The sequence below is a fragment of the Hermetia illucens genome, chromosome 4, assembly GCF_905115235.1.
Source record: "Hermetia illucens chromosome 4, iHerIll2.2.curated.20191125, whole genome shotgun sequence".
NCBI classification, from domain to species: domain Eukaryota; kingdom Metazoa; phylum Arthropoda; class Insecta; order Diptera; family Stratiomyidae; genus Hermetia; species Hermetia illucens.
This window is the reverse complement of record NC_051852.1, coordinates 23,129,666-23,141,388: the sequence shown is the minus strand read 5'-3', so window position 1 is coordinate 23,141,388 and position 11,723 is coordinate 23,129,666. Positions and strand designations below refer to the sequence as shown.

General features: G+C 43.2%; 1 protein-coding gene across 1 annotated transcript; it reads left to right on the top strand.

The window, feature by feature from the left end:
* Nucleotides 1-2,743: 2,743 nt before the first annotated feature.
* On the top strand, nucleotides 2,744-3,652 carry LOC119655052 (pupal cuticle protein Edg-84A-like). The gene is made up of 2 exons (XM_038060738.1): nucleotides 2,744-2,892; nucleotides 2,999-3,652. Exons 1-2 carry the CDS (start codon nucleotides 2,881-2,883, stop codon nucleotides 3,527-3,529), a joined length of 543 nt encoding a protein of 180 aa, XP_037916666.1. The 5' UTR covers nucleotides 2,744-2,880; the 3' UTR covers nucleotides 3,530-3,652.
* Nucleotides 3,653-11,723: the final 8,071 nt, after the last annotated feature.

The following is an 11,723-nucleotide window of genomic DNA, read 5'->3' as shown; positions in this document are numbered from 1 at the left end:
AAGCTGGAAACCACCAGTCTGTCTGTCACCTTTCTCCGGGAAGTTCGTGCAGTTTTTTTCAACGTAGTGGTGCTACAACTGGCACTGATTGTACTGGTCTCGATGTCCACTGTCTCCGCGTTGGATGCCAAAAGCTCGTCCCTCTCGTGAAGATGCCCAAGGTAGTTAGATTTAGCATTTTGAAGACCTCTTCCACCTTGGCTTGGGGTCCTATTAGCACCTTCTCCAGCGCAGAGAGGACGATCCCCGGGCCGTTGGTTCGTCTCACCCCGCAGACCCACTTGCCTTTACATGCAGCTGGCAAACAGCTTCTTGTTTGTTGGATGAGCTTACTGACAGGCTGGTCCTACACACGTTTGGCCAGTCCGAAGACGCTTTCTAGGGAAGACGAAGGTCGTGTGGAGACTTGCTGAATTATGCAATTTCAACTTGAACACAATTAGACCAGGCTGCCACGCTTATGAAGACGTCTCTCTCAGCACACTTATCTTAAAGGAAAATCTACAGGGACCGATCTTTATAAGGCCATTAAGATGGTTGAGTGATCGTTACAATATAAGCAACACACCTCAGTTACCTTCCTGGGTATAGAGAGCGAGCATTCAACAACGTGGATACCGAAGTCCTCAAATAAGCTTTTAGAGCAATACGAAGAACAACTGAATATGTTACAAAGGTCCAGATAGCATTTTGCTCCTACAGGAAGACCTTCACGAGGAGATGCGGTCTTCGCAGGAGGATAATACCTTGTATGTACACAGCCATGATCCCCCCTAACTTACGGTTTTATTGCGTGGAGACCGAACTAGGAGCATGGTCCCATTACCTAGCTTGATAGGATTCAAAGAATTGCAGGTCCCATTTGTCTTGAGATGTTAATGTACTTCTACACTTCCTTCCTTTGAAACTCCATATTAAATACGCTGTATCATGCAGTGGCCCTAGAATCTGTGAGTCAGAGTGCTGGGCATAGTAGCATCCTTGACGAAGTGCCATGGGGAACTCTGGGTATATCCGATGGGTTACGTCATACGTTCGCTGAGTTTCGACTTCCAAGGGTAGAACGGAGGACCGACGATATGTTGTGGGGCTACCACACGGTATTTTTAACAGAGGCAGCGGAAGTATTCTAGGATATGCACCGTGCAGCCGAGTCGTATGGTCTTTCACGGTACGCATTCCAAGCGGACCTACCATGATCCGAACCTCAATCGTAACATAGTCATTCTGGTCGAGGTGAGCGGTTGCTAGGAATCATCTCCTTTTTAACAAAATTAAAATGCTTTTTTTATGTCTCGTTATGCTACTTCTTTATATAAGTCAATATCTGGTTGGTACTATCTAAAGCGAGTATGTCGTCGTAAGAAGGATTCTTTTTTGGCTATTTTCATCAGCCTACTCTATTTTCACCTCGCACACGCAACGCGTCGAAATGGAAACTCAATTCACAATTCATCACGCCAGGACGATGCTATAAAATGCGGCAAATGTGACTCCAGGTAAGAGAGAGCCGAGGATTTCCACGGAATGATATTTTTAGAATCACCACATGTGGATTGCATGCAACCTAATGTGTTACCTAGAAAAAAACTGTTTATCAAGACATTCCGAAAACACATTTCCATTAGGTGAAAACATATCCAGCAGCATGAAGCCTTTCAGTATCTGGCTTGGAGCTAATCAGGCGCAATGGAAGCATCGCGATAAACCAGTCCAGGTATTTTCAGCCTCATAAATAATCTGAACTTGCACGAGGAGGTGGAGAAGGAAACTGAAAAACTCCTGCTTTCCATGTTCATAAAGAAATGGATTTAAGCACTCTAGTGTTGCCACATAATTCGATATCTGACCTTGCCTCGAGTTTGTTTACATTGAATTGCACGCAAACTGGCCCCTGAGTGCTTGCAGGCCAATCTAGATTGCCGGAGCTATCGCTTCCATTCGCTATCATGTCGCATAAATTGCCTGCAAATGTTGGACAAATTATAGCTCCAATAAATTTCACTAATTAAGATTTAAAATTTTCTGAGCGTGTTTCGTAATAATTAGTAGACGGTGTTGTGGAAACTGCTGTTAGTGTCAGTTGAATTGCGTTAGCGAATTGATTGGCATAGATACGTCTAGAGTGCATTGATTATACTATGCGTATCTAAGTAGGTATGATGGCTGCATTAGATCGCATTCGATTAAGGCTAGGATGCCTAAACGATATCAATTCGGCATTGATACTTTATGATGAATGTAGCCCCCAGAAAGTAACTCTTCCCTTCTCTAATCCTGGCTCTAAGTGTCGTTCGAAAACGTGATGTCGGAGCATTTAGATACTTTTAAGGGGATGTGAAGATGGTTACTGAAAACCTTTTCTAAACATCAAGAATACGACCAGCACCGTGTCGTTAAAATCACTCAGGTAGAACTTAATATTTTCTATAACATGAACTTGTCAGACTTCAGATAACCTAAACTGTTCGCATCTATCCCAGGAGGCCGCATGTTACTTAATACCGTCTGAAAGCATTTTTATGTGGGCTAAGTACATGCAGTCCGATGTCAAGCTTGATTGAAATCTGAAATGAAATCATAAAATTATGGACTTTCTTTATTGTCCACTACGGCGGAAAATTGGGTGAAAAATATAGAAAACTTGACAAGCATTTACATGACCCAGAGGATTAAGACATCCAATTTGCATTCCTTCAAGGCCGCTTCGCTGAACTTCGTATTTAGATACAATTTTTAATATTTATCTCGATCTGAAATTTCAAAAACTGAAAATATATAAAAGCGGTGGCTGTCACGCCAAAAAGTATCATTCTAGTTCTTCGAGAGGAGAGCACACTAATCAGGGAGTAAATAAGAGCTGTCTGAAGTCCTGGAAAGATGCTATCTAAGGTATTTATGACAGGACCTGGAAATTGATTTTCATTCTTTTATATCATTCAATGCACTTGATGTCAAAAAAGATCCTTTCTTAATTTTCCTTTATTTTCCGGCTCAGTTTGCACTTCTAGCCCTGCTTATCGGCCTCTGTCAAGCCATTCCTATTCTTACCGAAGACGTTCATCACGACGACGCCCATTATGAATTCGCATATTCCGTGCATGACGACCACACAGGGGACATCAAGGATCAACATGAATCACGAAAAGGAGACGTGGTTGAAGGTGAATATTCTCTAATCGAGCCAGATGGACAGAAACGTACTGTGAAGTATTCATCCGACCATCATGGTGGCTTCCAGGCGTATGTTGAACGTGGGGAGAGCAAGCATCCAACCGGAAAAGCCCTTGGAGTTGCATCCATCGCTGTGGGCCATCATGTCGCTCCCGTAGCCTATGCACACCATGTCGCTCCTGTTGTCACGCAGCATATATCTCCTATTGCCATAGCACATCCTGTTACTCATATTGCCCCCGTGGCTCATGTTGTTCCTGTTGCGCACGTTGCTCCTGTGGCAGTCAAGGGTCATGTTGCAACGAGCATTTCAAATATCAAACAGACTCATAACTCCCATGGTGCCTACAATTAATTGGCTATTTATCAAGTACCTTGAATGTATTTTAAGTGGAAGGATTCCACTCGTTATTTTATATCTATTGATTCCTTACTTATGTACTTTTGCATTAATAAATAAGGGTTGCATCACAAATTAGCGGGAATTCTTGTTGGAAATTCCTGCGCGATACAGTTGGATTAACCGAGTTGTTGCGACTGTTCTTAACAACCGGTGACGAAGAATTAGTCGCGAAAAAAGGTCCTTTTAGAAATACACCCTTCCATTCTTCCGAATCTGTTTTTCAAACAGCTATACACTGCGGTGATCATACTAGATAGCACCTAAGAAGTTGAGGCTATACTGGAGTGTTTAACAAGTTATTTTGTTACTGGAAAACTCCCAGCCGAAATACTAGATTGAGAAGCATGTCCTTAAAAGGACTACAATGTTTGTACATGAAGTGCCCCTGTATGTAAGAGTCTTGCATTTCACTTGCTTTATCACATTGGTTGACTTGTCAGTCCGGTATTTCAAGGAGCTCACCTCCTCAACTCCTCCTCAGTCCTCGTGCCTTAGGCTACCTTATAAACATGTTCGTTTCCTGGCAGGAGCTTAAGTCTTCTCCCTCAGCTGCATAATTCTTAGGGACCTTGTTCTGTAGACCAAGAAGAGAATTACATAAAAAGTTAGTTGTGATCACCAACTCCTTGGCGGGCCAATTTGTCAGTCTCTTTATAGTCAATCATGTTCTTTCTCCTGGGCAAAAGATCAGGATTGCTGAATTTGGTCGATTAATTTTGGCAGCAACTACCACCAGTTTCATAGCATTTGATCTGACATTGGGTTTCCACGTAGTACCGTCAGGGCAAAACAGTCGATTGATGCAATATATATTTTTCTGTAACCATTAGAATGGCATGTGTATGGATATCTCTCTGCTTGGAGTATGGTCGAAAATTATCTGAAGTGCCAGCCATTTTATATTTCCGGGCCTTCCACAAGAAACTATAAGCCTGATTATCTATTTCTAACTAACATTTTGTTGAAAATAAGACCAAAGAAGCTGTGGCCTCTGTAGTGATTACCATAGAGTACATTTTCCCAGAGATGAGTGTGGAAATCATCCGTTCTGCAGGCTTCAGAAAATTCAAAAAAAGCTCTACTGCTATCTAGTCCATCTGCGTTTTCCATTTGATTTCGAAGGGAAAAGTAGTCAGACATGCGGAGGACAAGTGTCACCGATCACGTAGTTCTCATCGTTCCAGTACCGGGAACTCTAGCCTAGCCTAACTAAGACTATAGTGCACCGTTTTGATGCCACAGACTTCTAAGACCATAACTGCTGTGGAAATGGCAAGGGGAGCAGAACTTAACCGGCTCAGATCTTCAGAGCCAGCTCACAGTCTTGACGAAGTATAGCAGCTGTCTCATCCTATAATCAGAAATGTCTTTTAAATCGCCAAAGAATTTTTTATTTCGTGTAAGTAGCCTGGCTCTATCCAGAGCTGGGGCAATTACAAAGGAAGTGCTTGACGGTCTCTCGATAAATCGAATCGTAAGGTATATCTAGTTTAGCGGCATGACCTCCTATAGGGTAGCATTCATACCGCGGTTTGGTCCAAAAGTTCTCGTGGTAATGTTTTTTTTTTTCGAGAAGGGCAAGATCTTCCTTGATTCATCGCAAGTGGTCTTTGTCATCTGAAATCAACAGTTGTCAAGTAGTCAGAATAAATTCCACTCTTTGCTAGCCAGACTGTTAAAAGCGGATCCCCGCCTCGCTAGTCCATCGGTCTGTTCCTTACCTTCAATGTTCCTATGAAAGGCAACCTCGACGAGGATGATTTTGAACGTCTTATCGAAATTGTTCAGAGCGTCTTTGCATTGTCCCACCAACTGCCGGGATGCCGCCAGTGAGTGTAAGGCTATTGATTAGAATGACTATGTTATGCTTGCGAATCGGATCATGCCCCAGTATCGACTTGCTTCCATTGTCGTCTGAATCTCCGCTTGGAATACAGTGGCATATCTTAAAAGACCATGCGGCTCGTCTATAGTGCGCATATCTGAGAATACTCCTGCTATGACCTAGCAAAACCATCCTTAATCCATCCATAAAAAACTTGATGTCATAACCCGCAACAAATTGCCAATCTTCCACTATCTTGGAAAGCAGACGGTGCAATTTCGCTTCAACCCCCTCTCTTGTGCGTGGAGTAGTGGAGTGCTCAGGATTCATATCGTATTCATCGAAGAAATTATTACTACTACTGCTCATCTTCCAGACTCATGGAGCTTGGTCGCAATGCCCGATATAGCGTATTTTGTATGAAAGTCTAGGGGGAGGGGGAGGAGTCGTAGCCGCGCATCAAGGCCATCTTCTGGTCAGTACTGCAGAGCCCTAGTTACACACAGTAAAACCGTTCGCTAGGATGGGATGCATCATGGTTATGACCATCCACAGGACTTTTCTCGGCAGAGGCGGCCATTTTTTCACGAAGGTTTTCTTACTGGCATAGAAGGTTATACAGGCTTATGACCCTCGATCTTATGTTTGGTCTCCCATTAAACTTAGGATCCGTATTTACAACCAGATACTTTACGTTGCCCATTTAACCGTGGAAGGAGGGATTGGAGTATTCTTGCCTTTGTGGTAATTATGTAATTATCTTTAATTCCCTTTTTAAGGTTTTATTGAAAACAAAACCAACAAACCAAACCAACAAAATCTGTATCTCTGTCTTTTCTTAAGGAGATGGAAATCTTCAGAAGACACTGGCCTGGACATGCCAGTCTCTGGGATTTTTACCCACATTAAAGGGCTGAGTTACCTTACTTTAGCTAGGTCTCCTTCCTTTTACCCGCTGCGATCGTAACTGCGCCTTTCCCGCTTTTCGCAGTTTATTTTGAATCGTTGCGATCATGGAGCTGATCACATGCCAATTCTCCGGTGATGGCATTTTACCTAGAGTTCCATCTAAGTTGATCCTTTCTTCCATGAACCTTGGGCATTGGAAGGATATGTGCACTGGATCCTCCGGGGCCACAGTTTGAACAATCAGGTGAAGTGCCCACCTTAGACCTATTGAGGTATTGACAGTATCCTCCATACTGGCTGTGGATCCCTTTTCGCAAACATACTTCATGTGCTACTTAAAACTGAGTTTTTCACCTATCACCGTTCCCAAGCATTTGATGTCAGGCTTAAAAGTCATGATACGACTCCCAATTCTATTCCAACGCTTGATTATTAGGATCGTTTTCGTCTTTTCCTCCGTGAGTACCACACCAGCGCTAGCCAACAAAACTTTAACAGCGCTGATTGCTTCGCCTGAATTCAAAACAGCATCTTCGGGATGTCGTCGGCGTAGCCCACCTCCGTGGCAGCTTCCGGAACCGGAATATTAAGAACATTGTCGTACATGATGTTCCATAGTAGTGGGCACAGTACGCAGCCCAGTGGGACCCCCGCGGAGACAATGTTCTCCTGAGGGCCGTCATCGGTGTTATACCGGAACGTCCGTTCTCGCAAATATCTGTCCACAATGGCAGCGAGATAGGTGGGAACACCAATCGTCACGAGGACTTCTGTATACGGCTCCATCTGGTCGGATTTAATGCATTTTTCATATCCATGGTTAGTACCACGCAATATTTGCTGATACTGCCCTTTCTCTCAATGGAAATTTTCGGCCAAGCCAGTAACCAATTTGGTGGCATCAATGATTGATCTGGTTTTACGGAACCCATACTGACGATCTGAGAGGCTTCCTTGGTTCTCAACAACTGGGAGCTATCTATTACAGATTACCTGCTTCAGCATTTTTCCCATAATGCCTAGAAAACATATGGGTCTATAGGCGGATGGTTCACCTGGAGTTTTGCAGCCTTAGGCAAAAGTACCAACTTCTGCCGCTTCCATGCTCGAACATGCACGCTTCGTAGAACTCGGCGGACATGTCTGGTGAACTTAAGGGCCCTATTCGGTGCCACGCCCAGGCTCGGAGGTTTATTGTCACCTATTTTGCTGCAGATCTCCAACGGCTTGTCTGTGCCGGAATTGGCAAGAGCTCTCTGAATAGTGATTTTCAACCAGAGGGTAGGACACATGCTCTACGGAAATCTCCGTCCTCTGAGCAACCCCATCACCAATATATTGGCGCTCTCCCCAGGTTTACATATGCTTGAGAGCAGAGCTCTTTGAAGTATTCCTGGATGGCGGATGGCGAGCTAGCAATTTTTGTGAGCTTTCTTGTATGCATGCCTTTTTTCCATCTGATCACTCCTACCCAGCGTTCTTTGGGCCGTTCTTCTGGTTCGGTGGCATGCTGATCAATGACCGGCCAGTTCACTATTCCACCAGTAGTTAGGTGTTCTACCGAACGCCTTGAAGTTTTGATTATCTAGTGCTTTTGCGGTTGATATCCTTCTTTGTTTTGGGTATGTTATTCGTTATCGTAGGGTTAAAAATTGATAGATCAGTAACTTACTCCAAACTACAATTTTATTTTATAGTGTATATATATATATATATTTCGAGAGCAACTTACTCCCTTCATCAGTACAAAGCTTCAGTAGCTTTCTCCTTGGCCTTTTTATGGATGAACTTGGTTCATCCACCATTTTGGATTCCCTTAGGTTTCACTTTGCTTACTGGTGATCTTGCTAAGTCTTAGGCTTTCTCCCTTCTGAACTTTTAGCTCCTTTCTTCAGAACTGGTAATATGCCTTTTTTCCTAGAGGTTCAGCATCCTTTTCCCGCACTCTTTTATTTGGTGGTAGATCGATGGCACTACATTTAGATGTCACTTGGAGCGCTTATGATACTGTTTCGATGGTCAGTTTCAGATGTTACTTCGGTGCTCCTCCCTCTTCCTCCTACGACCTACTATAGCGGACTCCAATGGCTCCCACCATATTTTTAATCGCTTGGTGCATAGTGTGCCTGTCCTTGATGAACTCGGGCAGCCCAACTATTTTTGCTCCAAGCTGCATGAAAGATAGTTCCCCCATGTCAGGGCTTTGTTCTCTATGAGTCCTGACCAGATCAGCATTCAATGTGCTTTCCAGACTTTTTATCACCTTTGGCATTGGTGGAGATCAGAAAATTGAAGAGCTTCTCTTGAATGGGTCAATCCCTTGATTTTCGAGTATCTCCTGCGGATGTCCTTCTTTGACAAATGCGGTGGGCGTCGAAACCGGCTTCGTGGGCCACCGACATCCTTCTAGCCCATCATTTTTCGCCTTCGTTATTGGTGTTCTTGTCAAAATCTTGCTTCGCTTGAACACCTCCTTTTCGAAATGTAAATCCCTTGTAGCATTTGATGACACGCTGGCCAAGTTGTCCACCACCGAGGCGGTCGAGAGATATGGACGGCCCAGAGCTCGTCTGCTTAGTTCCAAAAGCCGCCGGTATTGTAGTTGCAAGCCCCGGTATCATAACTTTACTCCTTGTTACTTCTTTATTGTTGGCTTTATTTTCTGGGTATCCTTTCTATAGCCATTTTGGTCTGTCTGCCACACCCACTTTTTCAGAAACGACTACACCTATTGACGCAAACCCCAAAAACGCAAGCGGTGAATTACATGGCAGAACGGTGCACTAAAGGGAGGCAACCACATTAGAAGGCCTTTTTGTCAAATTTTTTTGAGACTTTTTTTAGTGGGAAATTTATTTGGAATTCAGTCAAATTTGCAAATTATATGTTCCGAGCAACTTTTGAAAGTTCCTTTGGAAAATGTGAACCAAAAATTAATGATTAGCGCGACGCTATTCCGCTAAAGTTCGGAACTAGAGTTCTCCAATTCTTAATTAGGCACAAAATACAGTTATATCAAATATAAATGCACACGCACGAGGTTCTGATACGAAGTATTTATAAACAACGCTACAAGAGTTCGTAAGGACATAAGGTGACCTTCAAGGTGGCGGATTAGAGCCTGTACTTCACAATCGCTCGGTCCTACGCCTTTAAAATCGAAAGGACCACGAATTTTGCTTCTAAATTTTAGCAGTGTATTCTGGATAGCTAAGTTAACAATCTATGCAATAAAAAAGTGAATTACGAAAGTTTCCTATTATGGTTTCCCCCCTTAAGGGAGCTCTCCATGCACCTAAAAAGGGGATGCAAAGTTTCTCACTGAATATAGCCATGTGGGGTATCCAATGAAAGGTATTGTTGAGTCATTTTTGAGGGAAGGTATTGGTTTTGACATTGATTACAAAGAGGAGAAGTGAGGGGGTCCGAAAAAAGTTGGTCACTTCAGCGACCCGTTCTCGGAAACTACCCACACGAAAAATCTAAAAAAATTATGGTTTTCCATGCACATGGTATCTCGGCTCCCAAATGCAAATGCTCTCTCTCATGAAGTTAACAATAGCATATTATTACATTTTGAAAATTTACTGCATACCATCCTTGAGTTCATCCGAGGTCTGCAAACTTACCCAATGATATAGATTTTAATACGGAGCATCGAACTAAAAAGTTTGGTTGAAATAGCACTATTATCAACAAAGTATGAGCAGGTTAATGTCGCGCTTTTGCGCCAAATTACTACCCCCTAAGAGATAAAATGCCAGTGCCACATCGAATTGATCGGGTATGTTCAACATACATACTTACACTACGAACTATATGTAAATGGATCCAGCTTGCACCCTAATATCGGTACACAAAAGTTCCACAAAAACGTTCAAACCTGAACGAGCTTCCTGTTTCCGACTTGTTGTGTTACTTCTAGTTCTTAGCACAGATGCCACCCATTTCATAAGATGGAATATCTTCTTTTTCAATCCTATCTTGGTTAAAGCATCCTTCATGGCTTTGATAGTCATGTTGTTGAATGTTCCCTCTATATTCAGTAATTCAGCTTAGATACGTTCTTTATAGTATAACGACCACTATATTAATTGTGCCCTGAAGAGCGGTCTCTGTGGATTTGTCCTCGAAGTAGTCGTACTGTTGTCTCTATGATTTTACGTCAGTACCTGTCTCGTAGACTTACTCCAATGGTCTTTTTAAGACACGGATTGATTTTTTGACCACAATTAGAGCCCCGCTGAGACAAGCACACGGTACCAGTCTATTCTGGGTGCATGGCTCAATTTATTCATTCTGGTGGATGCAAGATCTATGTACTTAAACCTGTACAGAACAAAGGAATACAGCATTCGTATTAAAACGCAACACCACGTCGAAAACTGAAGGTCTCTGTTTGCTTGAATCCAACCACACTCCCCCTGAAATTCCCACTAGCATACCAACCGCCATAACCGAGCTGAACACAAATGAAACTGGGAATTCTCCTGAGACATGCGAATTCAGGGGCTATCCCTAATAGCAATAGCGCCCTAATAGGAGCATTCGCCTACTGCATCACAGCCAGCAAATCAAAGTGCTTACAACGTTTCTTGGTTCTTCTTGGCAACTTGGTTTTGGTTTGGTCGACAAGGTTACTGCCCCGGCTTCCTCACCGCCCCATTAGAGCACCAGATAGGCGTATTGAAATTTCAAGAGAATTTTCAAAGCGCGCTTTAGAATTATGAAGGTAGCAAGGCTGCTTGCCCGAAAGTACTTCACAGACTCATGGCCGCGCCTTCCCGCTTTCCATATGAAAACCACGACGCGTATCTCTTCGAGTGTGGTACATACAGCTCCTATAAACCACAACATATCCCTTTTGTGTTGTTTTTGGAGCATGACTAGTATTATGCTGTCTAGGCATACACACGCGAGAACCAGGAGCTTCTGACTTTTTAAGAAAAGATGGGTTCCTATGTTTCTTGGTCAGAATCTTAGTGATGCTCACCAAATTGTTGGTATGGATGCCCCATTGTTAGTAGGGTAATAATAAGGACTTCATCCCAACGGTTACACGCCGGTAGGTTTGTGTTAATAGTAAAGCTGAAAAGAGACTCTTTCGTTGATTCTCGAACTGCTCCGAAGTGTGTGCCTAGCACTGGCATCACAGAATAACCAGGAGTTGGCTCTCCTTGATGCACCCTGTGGTGCCGATGTGTCATGAGTCAGATAAGCCGAGAAGACATAAATGTTCCAGGGTAAGGCGTTGGAACTCGGGTCTTCTCTGTCTAGAATACATGCTCAGGCTTTTTTTGATCAGCATCTTTTGTTTTGCGGAATAAATTGTAATATTTGCTTTCTGTTGATTTGGCTAGCTCCGAGTTCCTGCGTACTAGGCGATGTTAATATTTTCCTCCTCTTTGCTCC